Source organism: Aulonocara sp. 'chitande type north' Nkhata Bay, linkage group LG16 (assembly GCF_057382095.1).
Source record: "Aulonocara sp. 'chitande type north' Nkhata Bay isolate Kocher_YH1m ecotype deep benthic linkage group LG16, A_spYH_male_GT1.1, whole genome shotgun sequence".
Lineage (NCBI taxonomy): Eukaryota > Metazoa > Chordata > Actinopteri > Cichliformes > Cichlidae > Aulonocara > Aulonocara sp. 'chitande type north' Nkhata Bay.
In genome coordinates, this window is record NC_141359.1 from 29,083,523 (window position 1) to 29,103,818 (window position 20,296).

Here is a 20,296-nt window from a genome sequence, read left to right on the forward strand (position 1 = left end):
GCAAGCTTCCCTGTCAGTACTATTACCCTCTGTCAAAGTGAAAAATTCCAGTACTATTATCTGACCGGTGGATCAGCACGAGAAAGTGTCCTGCTGTAACATATATGGCGTTGCAGACTGCTCATGTTTCTGTCTGCAGAGTGCTGAATGGCAGAACAGTGAGCTGAACATTATTGACGCAGCGGTATTCACACACTTATGGTTGCCCATCGACTTCCCGTCAGACACATACAGAGTTATGGCTTTCTCTCCCTGTGTGTGTTTTTGCCAAAAGAAACTGCAAAGTTATCCACTGTTTCTTCGACACACTAAATTCAACTGCTTAAAGTGTGTGCTGGGTTTAACTCAGGTCTTTTAGCAGGCGTTTTTGGCCTTACTTATGAGTAAGTTTGAAGATTTCATACAAAAGAGGATTTTTTTCCCCCCAGTATGAGTTCAAGATCGGAAATGAATCCGGCAACACAACAATCAAAAGGCTTCTTGGGAGTCTTATGTTTAATCACATGCATTTGTTATGTATACTCACGGTTTGCATTAACCAGGATAATGAATTCCACAACAAATATGCAAATATTCAAAGTGAAATTTAAATTTGCCAGTATGGGCCACCTGTGTAGCTCTAAAATAAACATGCATTTATGTGTTTGATCAAGTCAGTGTGTTTCTGTGTGCATATCTTTGGCAGCTTCTCATTATCATACTGAGAAATTTCTGAGCTGCACTGCAGACAAAGGGGGGTGGGGGGTAGGGGGGGGGGGTGTAAGGAGGGAGGAAGGCAGAGAGGGAGAGAGTATGCTTGCGTAAAAATAACAAATTGCCTCTCATTTGATTACTCGCCCATCCTGTCTTTCTCTCTTTCTCTCTTCTTGGGATTGCATAATTGCAAAATGTGAAGCAGCCATTCATATCCACTGGAGAAGGACACCTGCTGTTTTTGCACCCGTTTCATGTCTTTGTATCATTTTCTTTTGCTTTCTCTTCCTTCTTCTCTCTCCTGCTCCTCCTCCTCACTCTGTCAATTTCTCTTTCAGCCATCTTCTGTTTGAATTTCTTTCCATAATTCACGCCCTTCTTCACCTTTTCCTTTGTCAAACCCATTCTATTCCCTTTCAACCGTTTTCTTCTCCTCTCACATTTTGCTTCCCTCCATTCGCTTTCCCTGTTTATCCTGCATAGCCTCATCATGCTCTCCAGCTTCTCATTACCTTCCTCTCTCTCATTTTTTTGGCTCTCTTTTCTTCCATTACTGTTACTGTGCCTTGCTTTCATTTTCTTCTCTCCTTTTTCTTGACTGCATCATGGAGCGGAATACAGATGAGATATAAAGCAACTGAAAACGTTTTAATGCATATGGGAATAATGAGGGTAATTAAGTTGCAAAATATTTCAGCACACCATTTTTACTGGTTTATTTGTTTTGGACAGCTACGAGAAGTAGCTGTACTACTAAGTAACGACGAGGATGGTAATTATAATAATGACGACAGTCGCAATGATCTACGGTGAGGCTGCGGAAGCCAAACACTAGAACGGCAGAGCCAGTAGTGTCGGACTGGTTAAATTTTATGATGTATTTAATTTAATCTTCATGTAACAACATTGAATTGATTAAGAATGGATTAGATCAAGATTAAGACATTTTTGCACTACACTTTGTTTCTTCTTGTCTTCACAGCAATATACAGTTTCGCTCCTAGCAATGGCTTCCCAGATCATACTTCTGGTAAATGTGCTGGCTCGACCTAATCATTTTGGTGGTTTTTGTAGCCACGTTGGAGATAATATGCACAGATTGCACCTTTCTCCAACTAAAGCCCCCCAAAATTACCTTTTTGGGTGTGCCTTTGTGACGAGAGGCAGCCTGAGTGCAGAAAAACACATGTGCAATTGCCATGCCATAATACCGGGCAAATTGCACATTTCAGTCTGCAACTAAGTAATGACTGCAAAAAAATTACACAGTAAATTACAACAACTATGTTGATGCTACCATTCACATTGCCTTTGTGAGAGGACAAAATTGGGGTGTGCGTCTGATTTGATTGCAATGCTGGGTACATTAAAAAAAAAAAGAGGGCAAAAAGGCTTTAACAGGGCATAAAGAGATTAAAAATTTAACTCATGTGCCCTCTGCTTATACTGTGGAGAAATTCAGTTGAACTTACTTGTCCATCTTCGGTGAACGAGATTAACTGTACTCTAAGCTTCATCACCACAGCTGATATGATTGGCAGTCATAATAAGAGCTAGTGGAATTCTCTAAAAGCTAAGGTGCTTTAATTGTACCTTTATTACTTCTTTAAGGCCCAGCATAACTAAGACTAATTCAAAAATCAAACATAATGCACCATTTGGGTGTTCGTGAAAACAAGCCATCACCAGGTAAATGACCACTTTTACCAATATGTTGAACCCACAAGTGCACTATAAACTTTATGCTGTCATAAAATCTGCTTGTTAAGTAATTGTTGTCTTGTATGCAGCTCTTTGTACTGTGGATTTAGAAAAGATTATAGGCTCTATTAAATTGATGAAAGTGAAGTTGATGTAGCACAGCATAAGATACTTTTATTGCCTTTTACTTCAGTCACAGAAGCTGAAAGCCTTGCCTTAATAAAGGCTAGACTTCAAATGGATTTTCCACTCAGCAGGAAGAGAAAATATAAATGGACACAAGGGTGAGTATCAAGTCTCGATGTGACAACCATTTCATTTCACTTTACTGTTTTGCTTTTCAGCTTTGGTAATGAAGTAAAAATGCTCAGTGTGGGGTCCCAGTTTATTTAGCTTACATCAAACAACAAGGTAAGAACACCCGGGGTGGGTATCTCTGTTATCTGTCTTCAGAACACTGTAGTTTTACCACAGCAGACAAGTGGATGGATGGACACATCTCAACAACATCTGTCATTGCATAACTAAGTTGCCAAGTGTTCATGCAGTGGTAGTTCTTTCACTATTTAACCACATGCATGCAGTACTTTCCGCTCTCACCTGGACACAGGAGTGACATAGTTTCCCGGGAAGACGCCAGAGGCAGCAGTTCTCAGTGACGTGCCTTTGAACCATCCGTCTTGACACTTCTCTGTCACCCGATACATCTCCCCTTTTCTAAGCTCCAGCTCGTCAGCCTTCTGGGGTTTGTAGGCATATAATGCCAGGTATCTGAGAAAGAAAAGTGACAAGCTGCATTGCAAAAGCGAGTCATATAATAACAATATTTAACTCTAAAGGAAATCTTGAACAACTGTTCACCTAATTATAAACTCCCACTGGACATCTTCTTCTTAAAGCATTCATGTGGATTACTCCGAGTGAACAGCAGCAATTCAATCTTTTAATAAGGCAGTGCTGTTTGGTCCTTCCACTATAAATCCCCTGTTTTTGCTGTATATTTCATGTCTGTGTATTACTGTCTCCTTTAGAAATAGAGGGAAGGAGTGGGACTGCAAACACGAACAGTTGTCAACTACTGGTTTAAGTGAGACTATGATTATCACCCTAACACTGCAAATAAATATATACATGTACAGCATGTATAATGTTTTACTCCAAAAGTTGATTCTGTTCATCTGGATGTAGCGTTTTCAGTGGGAGAAACATTTCATCACTCATCCAAGTGACTTCTTCAGTCTCAGCTGACTGCAGGTTTCCCCAGTCTTATAAATAGTGCATTTTATGAAGGAACTGAACTCCCAGCCCATTGTTCCTTCAGTGGTGCTAGTTTCAGTCATTATGTAAATGCATCGTCAATGTTTTACCTTTACTTATCCACTAATGTGTCTAAGAATTAATTCTGTAATGCAGTTGTACAGTTGTTGAATACTAAATAAGAAAGAATATATTTAGACAGATCTTACAATAGCTTCAATTTACTGTTATGACAATTTGAACTATAAGACAACAAAAACACTGTTAAAAAAAAGAAAACATCAAAAGACGTAACACCTTTTTTGCATACTTCCTATTTTTACAGGACACTTTTTTTCTGTCTGAAGGACCAGTGTGACCACTAGAGGTGAATGGTACACTTTGCCATACGTGTCTTGGTTTATGTGTTTACACACACATTTATTGATCAGTGTAGTATTTTGAAATGTCCTAAATGTGACTGTATATTGAGTTTTGTGGGTTCTACAACTACTACATATACATGATATCCCGGTACCGGTGCTGGAGTGCACTCATAGTTGTGTGGTGCCAGATTCCAACAGAAGACGATAATACCAGAAAGTAAACAAGTACTATATATGCTGCCTTCCCGTTTCCATGGTAACAGATGTAGGGACTGTCTTCAGTCTCCCCATGGCAACAGGAACAGTTGCCAGGTCAAGAGGAAAACGTCCGACCTCATCAGTAGTATGAACTCACTCCGGATGCACGTGTGCATATTGTGTGTGTGTTTGTGTGTGTGCGTGAGAGAGCGCACGTCTGAGTGTGTACCTACTACTTGGAAAGTGATATTATTAAATCTGACAATGTTGCTGTATTTGGCTCACATCCTGCAGGAAGGACACCGGTTAATAGTAAACAGCACACACACAGGCCATCGCACACACGCGCATACACACATGCGAACTTCTACTTCTATACAAGTGAAGATCTTCACTGGTGTAATGTTGTTCTTGGCACAAATGTATGGGTTTCTTTTTTAACACAATGTCTTTGTTATTTGTTTGAAGAATGATTTATAGTAATAATAAAACAAACAAGCAGATACAAATAAATCCTACAAAATAATACAATAAAAAAAACAAAACCCCTAAATGTCCCAATTCCCAAACACTGACACTTTAAAAGTTATACCAAAGTAAACACTTTTGCTGTGGTTTACACTAAATAGTCAGTTTTTCTGTTCGAGCCCAAAGCTTTAGAAATTCAAACTTTTACAAATCTCTTTTTTTTACCCTGAAAAAAATAACGCTATTATCTTTTTGTAATTTGAAAGAATATTGAGTTTCATTAATGTCTGTCCATTGTTATTATACCATAGTTCTAATTCTAACCTTGTATGGCGCGCAGACTAAGCAAGTGTCCTCACTTTCCAAAAATATCCACACCCTCAAGGTCTCACTCTCAAAATTGGTCCATGCAGCAATGGAAGCACAAGAGAACAATCACATGCTCACCTTGAAGAGACCTTTATTTTCCTAGTTAATTTGTTTGTAGGTTAGTTATGTGGTAAAACTAGGTTAGCAGTGGCACTTCCCCAGGACTGCTGACCACCTAAATTTTCCAAAGGATTCAATGTAGTTTTTTGTGTTTGTGTAAAGCTAAAGTCTCCAACTGCAGCAATAAATTACTTTATCATGCACATCCTAATGCATAACACCTCTTTTTATGTTGCAATGCATGCAATGTTAGTGTGATAGTCATAGTCTCACTTTTTATGTCATAATCTTTATGACAGAAATCTTTTTTGTGTGCATCTCTCATCCCTCTTAACATGGTCATTTTAATGAAATAACAAAAACCTGTACAGTAAAATGCTGTTAAGAGCCTTGTTACGAAACACTGACGTAAGCATCGCACAAGTGAGGAAATAGCATATTTTCCTGTCTGGGGAGAATTTCATCATTGACCAGTGGAGGAGCGAATGTGCAGAGGTGGTGGAACACGGCCAATATCTCAGAGCACAACAAAGGAAATATTTTTAACGCTGCCAGCAGGCGGCTTGTGAAATCAAGCTTGGATCTGAGTCGCACGTATGCTGTGATAAACAGAATGGGCAGGTGGAAAAAAGAGAAAAGAAAGTCACAGCTGGGTGAACTCACAGCACTGAGGCATACTCACATGTTGAGTGGGAGCTGAACCTTGGCATGGGCCAGCAGCTCAGAGGTTATGGATGCCACTTTGGGGGGCACCAGCACCCCTGCCGAGGAGGGAGAGGGACCTGGGGGAGACGCATCCTAAAGAAATGCAGAAAGATATACAATGAAAATGCCTACAACCCACATGCAGTTTTACAGTATACATGCTGGGTATTATTCACAGAATACAAACTGAACCCACGTCTAAATACAACAAGAGGCAGTATTTGCAAGAGCAATGCGTCTCTAGTGAAATGCTGTAAATAAGAGGAATGATTTTATTTACATGGAACTGGACGAGTAGGTGATTGGGGAATAAGTTATTAAATCTAGAGTAACAGAGTGACTGAAGTGAACTCTGGTTTGTGAAATGCAAGCAATGCCTTAGAGGTGAAACCAAGGAATCAGCAGGGGCAATACACTGGCTGATATTAGTTCCCCGCAGATATATTACATGCCAAGCAATGTATTTGTTGACTGCTGTTTAACTAGAAAATGCACAAAAAATCCAAGTGATTTTCACTATACACTTTTTAAATACAAAACAAGCATAGTACTTGTACATAATGGGGCCACATTACATCTAATCAAGTATTTTCTTATGCTCAAACAAACTGATTTTCCCTGATATAAAAGATCTGCTGCGTTCTGTAATTATGGGGTCTGTGTACATCACATGCACCTGGATGCGTGCAGCCGCTCTGGGGTCAGAGGAGCTGATGAGGACTGGGTGGGAGATCTCCATGCTGTGTCTGTTGTTGAGCTGGGCAGCCCTCTGGCTGACGGATAGAGCGGTAAACGAATGGCGCTTCTTGGCGTTCTTCTTTCCTTCGCCTCTCCGATGGCCAAAGCCGTTTCCATTAGACGGGGACGCGCTTGGGGAGGGCCCGGAAGAGCAGGGGCCCAACGGGGCCGGCTCAGAGCTCGGACCCGGTGCATTAGCTGGTATAGGTTTGTCAATCTCCATCAACTGCTTGGCTGTTTCATTTAACTGCGAGGAGAGCAGAGGAGAGGAGAGGGGGAGGGAACTATGAGAGAGAAGACGTTCAGGTGTTCGATTTCAGACCTGAGTGGTTCAAGTACATCTCCAGTACATTCAAGTGTGTTTGTGTGGCTCTCTTGCTGCTTGTTCTTGCTGGCAGCTTTTCAGACCAGCAGCACAAGAATCATCACTTACAACAGCAGGTCTGGTGAGACTCCCTCTGTGTAACACTTTGACAGTAGCTCAAACACACAGATACTCAAATAACCCACAGAAAGGTGAGCATTCACTTTGCTTGCCAGAGTTTACTCCTTTTCTTCTCACCAATAGATGGTCTTGTACATGTTTCAAACATTTATTTACAGAGTATTTCCAGGAAAAACATTTTTTTTGGGGGGGAAGACACAATCAGCCTGATTCACTAAACAGGGGACTGACCTGCAGAGTGTGGGGGCCATAGGTGTCGTTAGCTGGGTGATTTACAAAAGCTGTGTTGTTTTCTAAACAGGTGCAGTCGGCTCATTTCAATATAAAGCACAAAAAATGAGACATGCTGCTTTTTGGTGTTAAATATTGGAACAATTAGCAGGAAATTATGTGCACAGTAAATCACTTACTTTGCTCTATTGATTTAAAAATTATCCTCCCTATAATTTGCACCTTGAAAAAGGAATTCCCAGAAATACGTATACAACACGGTTAGTGGCATAACCCCAGTTTCCACCTCTTACACGCAATCTTGACACTGCACTCTTTTGTAAATACCATTTTTCTGTTGTTTTGGTAAAACATCCTTTTAAGACATGGCAAAAATGAATGAATCCAAAGCCTCATTAACTGGGTGATTAAAAAAAAGGTTGGCTCTGTGACTCTAACATCTGGTCAGAGCTCTGGATTTTAATAATGTGTCAATTTTATTTATTCATTTTTTTCAACCAGAAATTGATGAGAAAGAAACACCTACTTTATTTTTTTTAACTTTAAGGTAGAAGAGCTCACACTATCGGTGCAGGTTGTGGTCTGTTTACAGACAGTGTGATTTACCGGCAGAGGAGAAGATGCATCATTTTGTTGAGGTAAAGAAGGAAAATAATTCGAAAAAAATAAGCCAATAAATTACGAGTGCAAAGTATCAAATTCCAGGTTCCCTTACAGCTGATAAATAATTTTACTTATTAAATCCTGATTTATAACAGTTACACATGCGATACACTATATAATAGAAGTATTAGACGTCTAAATTATGGATCGCTGTGCTGGGAAAAAGCACCAGTATAGGAGGTAAAAGCACCTCTGTAAATCTAATCAATCTTGATTATTTGTGGTCAGGCACTGACCTGCAACAAGAAGTTTGTTGGTGTAGTCCTGATCATTGCCGTTTCCTACTGTACTCAGTATGCATCATATTATCAAGGAAAGAGCAAAATGTGTTTATCAACATAAAAAAGTAGTGAAAATATGAGAATGAGTGTTCCATAGAAATTGAATTATGTTATGTTATTATCTGTAATACTTACCAAGCGTTGGAAAACCCCCTATATGAACTAATCTGATTGTGTTTTCTGTGGACGTGAGCACATATTTGATTGCAAATGGGATTACTGAAAGGAACAATTTGTATTTTTTGACCACTATGGAGCTCTGAGGTAGTTTAAGCTGGCAGTGAAGTTGTTTTACTGTCACACGTTGCTTGTACAATCCAATTAGTCATCCAAGCAATCATTACAAGAACCTGCCGCTCATTAATTCTTCTTACTCCGGTGCTTACGCTGCTTCTCTTTGTTACTGAAGTATCTGTTGCTTGCAATTCAACCTCCCTTCGCCTCACTCAGACAGAAACCCTGCAGCTTTTACATAAATACTATATACGCATTATGACCTGAGTATTTCACTTTTGTTACCTCAGTGAAAGTCTAACATTTCCGCTTCACATTTTTCTTCAGTGTTAAGCAAGGGTCTTTAAAGTGCTGCCTGCAGGCCAATGGCAGCCCATTGTTACATGCTGTGCAGCCTGCAAGCATGCCAAAGAAAGACTGTACATGTACATGTAGTTCATCGGCACTTCATGCCAAATTAAGGTATGACTTGGCACAGAACAAGACCAAAGGAACAACTCCTTTCAATTTTAACTCTTGTATTCTAGTCATCAAAGCAGACTGAATATTTATAAGTTTGAAATATACAGCTGGGCTCAGAAATATCTATGAAGCAGTGAGTTTCTAACAATAAATGTCTGAACAGAGAGATGACATATAAGCTAACGCATCTGATACATTAACAGACATCATCAACTTTGGCATCCTCCAACAAATTCCCTGAGCAACCCCTGGAGAGATATGTGTGGTATATAAGTGTGTGTGTGTTGGAGAGAGAGACTCAGACAAAGTGTGTACAGGGCCGCCCTGTCTGGGTTCAGTGTTGGTGATGTTGCATTTCCATTTTAATAGATATGCTAATCAAAGCCAAATCATATGCTAATGAGCATGATGGATTGATGCTGCAGATATAACTCAGTTTGCTCTCATGAGGTTGACTAGAGGACACACACACACACACACAGTCAGGAATTCATCCAACACTTTCACTAAGTGACTTACACAAACACATTCCAGTTACTGTCTGTGAATGCAACAACTGGACGGATACACAGACGCACATACATTTTCAGCTGTTCCACTGAAAATGGCGCATTAAATGACAGAGGGTGCATGTCGGTGTGTGTGTCTGTGCGTGTTTGAGTGAAAGTGACAGAGCCAGAGAAAAGAGAGCGAAGTTTTGATAGGCGCAGTTCTTCATTTGGTGCTTTTGGCTGAATGAAATCTCCAAGGTCATCTATTATGTGTTGAGCTAACTGTAACGTGTACCTTTTGGAGAGTCAGTTCCTCTCTAGGGGTAATACTGAGACTCGAGCTGATGAGCTGATATCTGCACTGCGAAAGGGTAAGCCAGCAGGACACTTGCATGTACTAGCACAAGCACACACACACAGACACACACACACACGCAGAGAACTGGTGGCAGACATGTGCCAACTTCCTTTTGCTGCAGGGATACATAAAAGTGGAAACTCTCCACAACAAAAACAGAACAAAACAAAGGAAGTCCCAATATGTCTCCCGTTACCATCATTAAACTTAAATCAGTCATTGTCATTTAGCACAAACTTATGCACACTGAGCTCACATCTACCTGAAACCACATCAGCTCCTTCAGCTCCTGCTGCAAACTTACACAACACAGACCAGCCCGCTCATTATATATCCACTCAAAGTCATGTCGGGTACAGTATATTCAAATGCAAAGCATATCTACTCCTTTACATCATCCACCCTACTGTTCTCAAACATTTAACCCCCCCAAAAAACCCAGGCACATCCAATAAATCCACCCAAACTTACCGAATCAAACGAATCACAAATTTAACGATACATTTCCTGCAGTCAGTAAAATTAGATAGTTTCTGTCCTCTTGTTTTAATTCTCTTTTCAATACAGTTGAGATTAGAAATAGAGACGTGGTGATGCAAACTCTTGCATAAGCTCTGAAAGACCTACAGACATTATCAGATAACACGTATATAATGAAAAATGAATTATTTTGGCATGGCTCTTAACACGTGAAATGTACTGACATGAAAAGATTAGAGCACCCGGCTCTGCACGGCTTCCCATGCAATTAAATGAATAGTTTAAAAGAATAGTGTCAAAAAATAACACCCTTTCCCTTTAGGGGAGATCTACTAATGCAGAGGGCCCCAACAAAAAACTCAAAGCTTTCTGGCAAAAAAAATGTTGATACAACTTTTGGTGCAAATTGGTGCAACATCAACCAGCAATGCAAGTGATCTGGAAGTGGTATTTACTTCATATCCAGTAGGGCAGACACACAGGGATCTTAGTATACTAAGTCAGCTCATGTCTGGCATTAGAATCTATCTCCGCACGGTTCTTGAGTAACCTATGATTGAACCTCACCTTCCCGCCTCTGTATGTGAAAACACAAGCATATTATTTCTGTTTGTCAAGCTCAAATAACAGAGTCACGCACAGGTCAACATTTGCAAATGCACACTCTATCTGTATAGTATAACAGACTTCAAGAACCAACCTCTTACCCACAATTATTTCCAAGCAAATCTAAACCAGCTGTGACCCTTTAATACAAGTACCCGAGATATTAAACACATCCACCTCAAACCGCTTCATTTTTACTAAACACTTTGATGACACCATTTTTAATTCACTCTAAGCTTCTTTTTAAAAAAATCTGCTTTCTGTTATCACAAAAAGTTACCACAAATCCCAGTAATATCTGTTAGAACCCAACAATATGATCTAAATGGGCTGTAATTTTTTCTTGAGCAAGCGGCCAACAGCCTTATGCAAAAACAAATAGCTAATGACAAGCTGTGGGTAATCAAGCAAGTGCAGGACTCTGCCAGACGCACTGCTGCTTTGCACCTGCAGTAGGCACGCCACTTGAGTAGAAGGTCCTTTTAAGTGGCTCGCAATGATGTAGCAACTGCAAAAACAATTTGCCCATATGTGGCTCACCCCACCTCTCAATGAGGTCTGAGTGATGGGATGTTATTGCATCTTTGTTGCATTAAAATCTGGAGCTGTCTACTTATGATTGGATCACTCAAAATTTATGTTAATACCTGGTCTGAACAGGGCCACAGATCGGCAGAGGCTCCAGCTGGGTCCTCCTTATTGGCTTTTAAATGATGACACACACATGCGCGTGCGCACGTACACACATCAAGCACTCACACGTCTGCTCGCACGTCGTCAACATGCCCCTGCACCCCCACTGTGTGAGAGTGATGGAGAGGCCTAAATTATTGATGCATCTCGATCTAATAGGAACCCCTGTGCGTCTGGGTGCGTGTGTGTGTGTGTGTGTGTGTATCCCAACACGACTCAGCCTATGGCTTAATCACCATCACCTAAGAGAGTCCTTTTCTAGAGTTGTTAGCTAATTTCAAGGACATTGTGTGTGTGAGATTGTGTGGCCAAGAGTACAAGCATGAGTAGGCTGCAAACCCAGACATAGAGAAAAAATGAAAAATTATTCAGAGAGCAGTATGATTAAAGTTTAGAGAAAAAACACACCACTGATTTCATATACACATGTATATGGATCCTGATTGTAACACATGTGCTGTGTTGTACTACTAAGTGTTTTATATAATATGTGCTTTATTCAGCAAGAAAAAGCAATATAATGTATAAAAGCAGCATATAGGATGACTCCATCCTACAGCGACTTGCCTCTAATCTGTGCATTAAAAATCTGCTTTGACTTTATAAAGAAGACAATGCAGCTACTACACTGCAGCTGAACTCCTGGCACTCCCGCTGTTTTGAAAATCACACACACAAAAGCTCTTTGTAGTGTGGGTGAATCTCCTGACATTTCTGAAGACTTCATCATTTGTTTTGGACAGGTCATGCGAGAATCAGCGTTTTTACAAATTTGTGGTGTCGTAGAGATAAAAAATTGCAAACACACTTGCTTCGGAACTGTTATTTTAATCCAAACCAGAGTTCTGAATCCTTTTTAATTTTACAGCACAAAGGCCCACAAAGGCATTGGACATGTCATGCAATACCATGCTGAAAAAGACGGATAAACAGAGCGATGCTTTTAAGTTTCTTTGAATTTAGTACACTGAATGAATGGTTATTAATACAGAAAGAGAGAAAACAGAAGTCCTTGTTTGTGCCCCCAACTGATTTGTACCTAACATAACAGAAACTCTAGGTACGCTTCACACAGGAACATCGAGGTACCTTTGACTTAGTCTACATTTTGGATTCTCTGGTTCGCTCTCGCTTTTTATCACTTAAGTTCCACTGTGTCACACTGTGTAGATTGTCATCCATGCCTTCATTTAATCACATCTGGATTACTGTTTACTTGTCTAAGCAAGGCTTCCTTTGAACGTCTCCAAGTTGTTCCAACGCCGCTGCAAGCCTTCTGACTAAGCCTTCTGACTAAGTCTTCTGACTAAGTCTTCTAAATACTCACATATCACACTGTTGCTAAATCAGTTGCTCTGGCTCCCCATCAACTTCAGACTTCACTTTAAGTGAAAATGACTTGACTTTTATAGCTCTGCGTGGACAAACACTGCCATACAACAGTGAACTTTTACATCCATACATCCCCAGCAGGTCCCTGAGGTCATGTGATCAGGACCTGCTGGCTATACAGCGTACGTGACTGTGAAATAAAGGAGACAGAGCTTATGCAACAGTGGCGCCACCGAACTCTGGAACGCTCTCGCTCTGAGTCTGAGATCTGTGGACTTGGTGATCTCTTTTAAAAGGCAGCTAAAAACTCTGCCTGTTTTTCAGCTTTGTTTTTGGCTAACACTTTAGTCTTAGGTTTTTATTATTGTTGTTGGAAAGCACTTATTCATCTTGAAAGGTGCTATATCAATAAAATTTTACTAACTTGTTTAAAAAAAGACATTAAGTAGAAATGAATGGATGTTTTCAGAAAGTACTTGGATTTCTTTAAACTTTGGTGGTTTTTATTTTAATATTTTAATTGTCTGGCCCAGTAAGTCTCTTGTGGTCGAGCTAAAATAAGGCCGACTGCCTTGCCTGAGAGGAAAGGGTCACTGCAAATCAATACAAAGCTGTGGTGGCGCAGCCCCTCACTAAGACACTTAAATTTGTCACCCGTCTGAAAGTGGTCAAGCCTTAACATCCTGATATGGAAGCATAATGTGGAATCTCAATGCGGAAACAGCATGATTAATGGAGAATAATGAACACACAATATGCCTCCTTTCAGAGTGAAATCCCAGCGTTAATTAATATTAATGCTGGAGGCTTTACAACATTTCATTAATCAGCCAAGAACATGTAGCCATCTCCTCTCACATCCTAACTTTAGAGTGAGCACACACTCCGTGTGTCCCTGCTCTCTGCACTTATGGTAGTGAGGTTATTAAAACCAAAGAAAATAAATAATAGATTACTCATTACCACTGGCAGTGAATTTCGACAAGAGATATGCTTTCACTAAGTACAGAGAACAAAGTGCAGCTGTGCTAAAGAAGAATAGAGTTAATGACTACAGTAGTAGCAGTACCTTTGGTAAAATTTATAACTGAATCGGAATGCAATTTAGTTGAAACCTACTTGGTATCAAGAAACAATAATTTAGTAAAGGTGAACATATTCAGCTTTTTTACTGGCGACTATACTGATTTATCCTCCGCTCGCTAACAAATCTGAACCAGTCAACTTCTTTCTTTAACATGGAAAGCTTCTACTTGTCAGTTTTCGGCACATTCCACAGTAGAAACAGCGTTTTATCACTCTTTCAGTGGACACATGCAAAACTAACTTTTGAAGCCTTCATCAAGTGTTTGATAAAAGGAGATCGCATTTTCTTCCTCTTCTCTTAAAAGTAGCAATGTGGCAATGACAATAGATGTGACAGTGGATGTTTTGCTACAGCATCATCGACACTTCTGCAGTGGGTTTGTGTTTGTATGCCATTTTACCTCCACATAAAGAATTGGGAAGATGCCAATCTTGTCTCCCAGCATGCCTTCTGCCCAGTTCTCATCTACTCGCCTGATTACTGTCAGCACCTCATCCTGGGGAGAGAGGAAATGAGTGAAGCTACAAACACACTCAAGTATACACCGTATACCACACTTCCAGAACAATAGACATTTAACTACTTTTGATATGCTGCAGAAAAAACAAAGTTTATTTGTTCTGCCTTTGCATATAAAGCGTTTATGCATAATGATGTGACTTTTTTTAAAACATGGGCTGCTTATGAAAGCATGATCAAATTATTCCAAGTGATGCCTTGCTACCTTGTTGAGGTCCCTGAAAATATATTTAATAAATGGCAAATCAACATTTTTCAAGGCTGTTTATGTTTATGTTGGAACGGCAACTCAGGACTGATACAATTCCAGCACGACACACTGGCATCCTTGCAAGCCACTGCATATTAACTACAAACTGTAACCCTTTTCAGTGACTGCAAGCAGGCTACTGAATTCAAATTACTTGAGCTGCTCCCATTTCAAATGTAAAATGCGAGCTAAAAATGAGCTAAATATGACACTCTGCAGAAATATTTAAAATGACTGCCTTAGGGCAAAGTTAAGGTGAATACTGATGCATCTGTTTTTCCTTTTTTTCTACATCTGCGTGCCCAACCCAAACCAACTTTACATCGATCAACAATCGTGTATATAACAACAAAAACCAACAATTTGATGTCAGTTTACATACTGGTTACCAGTAAATATGTACCTTTGTGTACACTTCCATCTCTACATTGTGCATATGATATAATATCATATGTAATATAATAAATATATGATGTTTTTCCCTCTGCTTCTCCTCTCCTCACATAAAGGTCTTGGTTAGACCATTATGGGATGGCAGTGATAATGCCAGCAAATGACTCTGTATTAGTCATACTGAGTAATTACCTCTCACACTGAGAAAACAATATCACACACACTGGTTCTGCATGACAACACGCATACAGAACTCCACGGGGGCACGTGTCTCTGTGTGAATTATGGTCTTGCATGATTTTTAGTTGTTAACCTGTTGATTAGTTTAACCCTAAAAATCAAAATAATGTGATGCCCCAGCATTATCTGTTCTCCTGGATGCAGAGAGCGGTGTGTCGGAAACAACGTGTGTACACTTTACATTACCGTGATAGGTCTTAAGACGCCCACACTAGACTGAACATTACACTGTAATTTAATAAACTATCTTGTTCTCTTGCTGCAGACACATTTAGAGTGCAAAGACAGAGTGGAGGTGTCGAGCCTTCAGTCCTAGCACAAATGAGGCCTGTGTAACAGCGGGAAAAAAATGATAAGCTCAGAGGAACACAACATTACGGAGAATACAAATTACTGTTTACACCAAGCCCGACCTGGACGTGCACTGCTCAAGGACTGAGTGCCTTCTCTCATTTCCATCCTATTCAAAGTATAATTTGAGTGATATTTTTGACATCGGCTACTCAGATTATCTACCTCTTATATGATAAAGGTCATTAAGATCAGTAAGACTGACACAGAAAATGTACCCACGCTTGCACAATTTAATTCCCAAAATACAGAAAGCTGCGGACAGCAAGTCCCGAGGATAGTTAATGCCAGTTCTACGTGTATTTGAGCTTAACGGTATTATAAGATAGAGACATCATTACTGGCAGCAACATGATACCCAACCAATTAACAATCTGCTTGGCCACAAAGAGCAGAAATACACGTTTTTTTTCTTGCACTTCCAGTTCACACTTCCTGTCTTTTGTAAAAGCACCATTTTTTTCCTGCACTCATGATGACGCACAACCACAAGCGCATTAGAAGTACTGGAGAGTAGAATGTAATAGACATTTTGACACTCCAATCACAGATCCACGAGCAAAAAAGAGCCCATGCTACACAGCTGGTTAGGATCCAGGCACTGTTGGGAGTAATGCCTTACAGAGCAACACGTTATTGTAATCAGGTTAGAGTTTTCAGTACAATAGTAGTGTACCATGTTACCGTAGTAAATTTGGCAATTATATTACAGTCTTAATTACAGTTGAAACCAAGCACACCATTGTTTTTCTTGTGACATTACCAATACGTTTGATGAGTCACATGGCCCTCTTCCTATTGAAAAAACAAAAGTTGTATCCAAGATGGCCGACTTCTAAATGGCCACCATCGTCACCACCCATCTTGAGGAGTTTTCCCCCTCACATATACTAATCTGCCACAAACAGGACTTTAATATCACCAACCATTCCCATTTTATTACGGTGTATCCATATAAATGGCCCACCCTGTATAATACTGGACTTATTTTTCTACGAAGGTTTGAACTTTGAGAGAAAAGTGTGAAAATGTTCATGCCTGTCTGAGAAAAGTGTATAAAGTGTGTAGTGAGGGGTTTTACAGCCTTAAAACACATTGTAAAAAATAAAGCTGACTACTTCGCGGATTTCACCTATTGCGGGTTATTTTTAGAACGTAACTCCTGTGAAAAACGAGGGACCACTATACTATTATTTTATTGAAGAAAAGGAGTGTGTTTGTAAAGTGCAAACAACGCCCAGGACAGAAAATCCATTACCTTGCTAACCCAATTTCTGCACAGACAGCATGCTAACACAAAGCTAGCCAAGAACCCAGAGTGATGGTACAGCTAAGCTATGCTGAGCCCAGCAGCCAGAGCCTGAACTTCAACAGTCTCTTTGTAAAGGTTTTCTTTGCTTTGTGTTGTCAGCTTTTTGTTTAAATGTAAACACTAAAGAACAATCTTTTGTGTCCTCATTGGGACATAAAGCATTTGTGTTGGTGTGTAGAACTGTAGCCTGGAGTTTATACTGTTAGCTGGTAATTATGTAACAGTGAATTTCAGATAATTTTATGGAGTAATGAGAAAGTAATGTGACATCTACATTTTTACATATAAGAGAAAGTTAGGTAGGGTTATGTAGCAAAATTCCTGAAATAGCCCATCCCAATTTTGCAATGCAGACACAAAGCACATATCTGCTTCAATAGAAAGGCAATAGTGTCCTCCAGGTGGTTGTTCCTCTCTGGCCTTTGCTTTGGAAAATACTTTTAATATTAATTTCACATCAAACAAACCAAAACCCCACAATGGATTTTACTCCATGCAAATCCACATGAAAAAGAATAGATTAGACTCCACCAGTAAATAAATAGTGGTATTTTAGTGGAGTTTTTGAGTATAATCGTGGTGTAAATGCTGTCTTGGCATTAAAACAGAAGAATATTATTTGAAGATGGGCATAGAGAGTATCAGTTGCCAGAACTTTCATTTCCCCCCCCAAAAAAGAGTGAGTGTTAAAATTCAACTTCAGCCAAATCCTCGAGGAGACTGGTAATGATTGCAGTGCAGCAACTCCCCGCTACTTGTCTGCTGTCTCCATAGTAGAAAACCTCATAACAAACACAATACACAATCACTTACACTGATGAAAACATCAGCTGTAAAATTAAAAAAAAGTGGTGTAAACTGTTAAAATGAGAGAGAACAAAGTAAAACATGAAACTGCAACTACAGTCGCTTTAAATACCAGCACCTTCAAGTAACACACTACCGCAAATAGTAATACTTATTCTGGTTTTCCGCTCAGACAGATCACATGACTTTATAACAGTAACAAAGGCATTCGTTTTCTAAGTCAAACAATTAGATTTCATGAACAGCACTGATCTTATCAGAGACAGCAGACTATTTTGTTATCTGTGGACTCCACTAAGGAGAGCATGCACTTGTTTCTCTGTTTGAAGATGTTCCAGTTTACATTCTGTGAACCAATCTGTAGAGCAGGGTCTGAGCTAATAAATTATTAGTGCCCTACAAAGAACCAGCCTGGTTTAACACTACAGATAAGTGTTTTCTCCTGCTACAGTATTTATGCTGTTGTAAATTCTGAACACATCAGTCCTTCGGATCTTTTTACTGATTTAAGCATGCAGCCTTTTTTTAAATGTTATTCTGTGTCGGATATTAAAAAAGCATGTGTATACTATGAGTGTGTGCTACCTTGCTGAAGGCCAGACAGTCTTTATCCTGGTCCTTGTCTTTGACCTCAAAGTCATACAATGCTTTGCCCTGGGGTGGAGTTTGGCTCAGGGGACGCAGCAGCTGGATGTAACTAGCAGGCAAGAAACCATGACAACCATTGAGCTCGCCGTGGTACCAGTTGTCATCCACCTTGCGTCGCAGGATGATGATGTCACCTTTGGAAAACTGGAGGTCGCCCGGTTCCTTGCCCTCATAAGAATAGAGGGCTTTGCCGCAAGGTAGCGCTGGGATATTCTGTGAAGCATACACACAGAAGCACTTAATATCAGAAGAAATTTATAACGTTTTAGAAGGGCATCAATAAAAAGCATTAAGGAAAGGGGTGGATGGCATGTGCTATTCGGGTGCTTTTTCATGTTAAATACTACATTTTTGTGTCTCTTCAGGTTTTTAAAAACCCTTCCAATAAATCTTAGAAGATAAATTCTGTAATATACACTCTGAAATCATAACCTACATGATGAAGGGGTCAAAACAGAAGCTAAAAGGATTAGATTAGAGCACTTGGTTGCTGGTGTTTTGAAATGATTTGCATTTTTCTCTTATATTTCAATATGAAGAATGCTCTCCAGTACAGCAGGAGTTATTAATATAAAAGGTTCGACGGCAGGTGTTCTTTTGACATAAACATCTTACACAGAGCAGCTTTAAGAGCTTTTTTACATCTCTACAGAAGACTAAAAGCATTTCTGTTTAAAATTAGTGCAACTGTGCTGAAATGTTAGGCGATAACTACACTTGGGGTTGACAGATTACAGGGTAATGCTTTTTTATTAAATTCTGTTAAGATGCAACAGAATTTCCCTTTGTGTCATGTCCGGAATAAATGGGCTTCAGGTCTGTTTGCTAATCACAAACAAGGTGGTGACCCCTGCAGCGATGAGTAAATGAAGTAAAAAAAAAAAAACCCTGGAGGTAAACATGCTATAAACCAACTTAAAACACTGGCAAATCAAATATATTACAAACTACAGGCCCTGGAGACAAATTTGTAGAAATTGAGGATTGGATATGTGCTTGAAGGTTCATTTTATCCCCCCCCCAGCAGTATGTGAGATATGACGGGTTATTAAAATGTTTGCAAGGTAATTGCTGCTCCCACCTTGGGCCAAACATAGTAATTTTCAAAATGCCAGAACGGCATGAAGCATGACTCCCGTGAGTTTCATCAAAATCAGGTCCTCGGTGTCTCACTTATCAAATGTCCAGGACAAACGCACCATTTATCCTCCACACATCAGATACATGAAGCAAACTTGAGTAAAATGATTAAAACGTCACACTGAACTCAATTTGTGTTAAAACTGCATTTAACTAGTGTGCTTTTGAAATCATTTAAAATAATGATTTGCTAGGCAGATACCCAGCATGCATAGGCCTATCACAGGTACACAAGACTGTAACTCTTGCCCTATGACAGCGGATATAGGTTTCAGACCTGCAGACTCTGCAGCCCTAAATTGGAAGTTAATGGATGGATGGATGGATACTGTATGAAATCCTTGGGGTATACATTCTGCTATATGTGCTGCTCTGTCTGCAGCACATGTAACAGAACATGAATCACAGCTAAGCAGATGGCGTCTTAATTGTAAGTTACTGACTAGCTCGTACAATAAATTGCTGGAAAGTTCATGAACAATTACCTCATCAATCCTGCCTTTTCAATATGACTCTGACATACATATATATTTGGGTTGTCAAAAAAAATGAAGACTCAGATAGTAATTGATTATAAAAAATTAATATTGGATTAGACACTCCTTTGCAACAGTATTGATATTGTTCACATTGAATTCAGGCAGGTACATAGCCCTCCCCTCACTAGCAGTTATAACAGATGATTTGTAAGGTCAGTAAAGCTCCTGTTTCGAGAATAT

General features: G+C 39.7%; 1 protein-coding gene across 1 annotated transcript in view; it reads right to left on the bottom strand.

Moving 5' to 3' along the window:
- LOC147311779 (E3 ubiquitin-protein ligase SH3RF3-like) overlaps window positions 1-20,296 on the bottom strand; it is a 115,142-nt gene that overhangs the window by 22,163 nt on the left and 72,683 nt on the right. The window contains exons 2-6 of the mRNA XM_086265727.1: window positions 18,375-18,650; window positions 14,318-14,413; window positions 6,493-6,801; window positions 5,794-5,909; window positions 2,995-3,165 (exon numbers count right to left, since the gene is read on the bottom strand). Coding sequence (XP_086121853.1) covers window positions 2,995-3,165; window positions 5,794-5,909; window positions 6,493-6,801; window positions 14,318-14,413; window positions 18,375-18,650 — 968 coding nt within the window. The remainder of the gene's footprint in view (window positions 1-2,994; window positions 3,166-5,793; window positions 5,910-6,492; window positions 6,802-14,317; window positions 14,414-18,374; window positions 18,651-20,296) is intronic.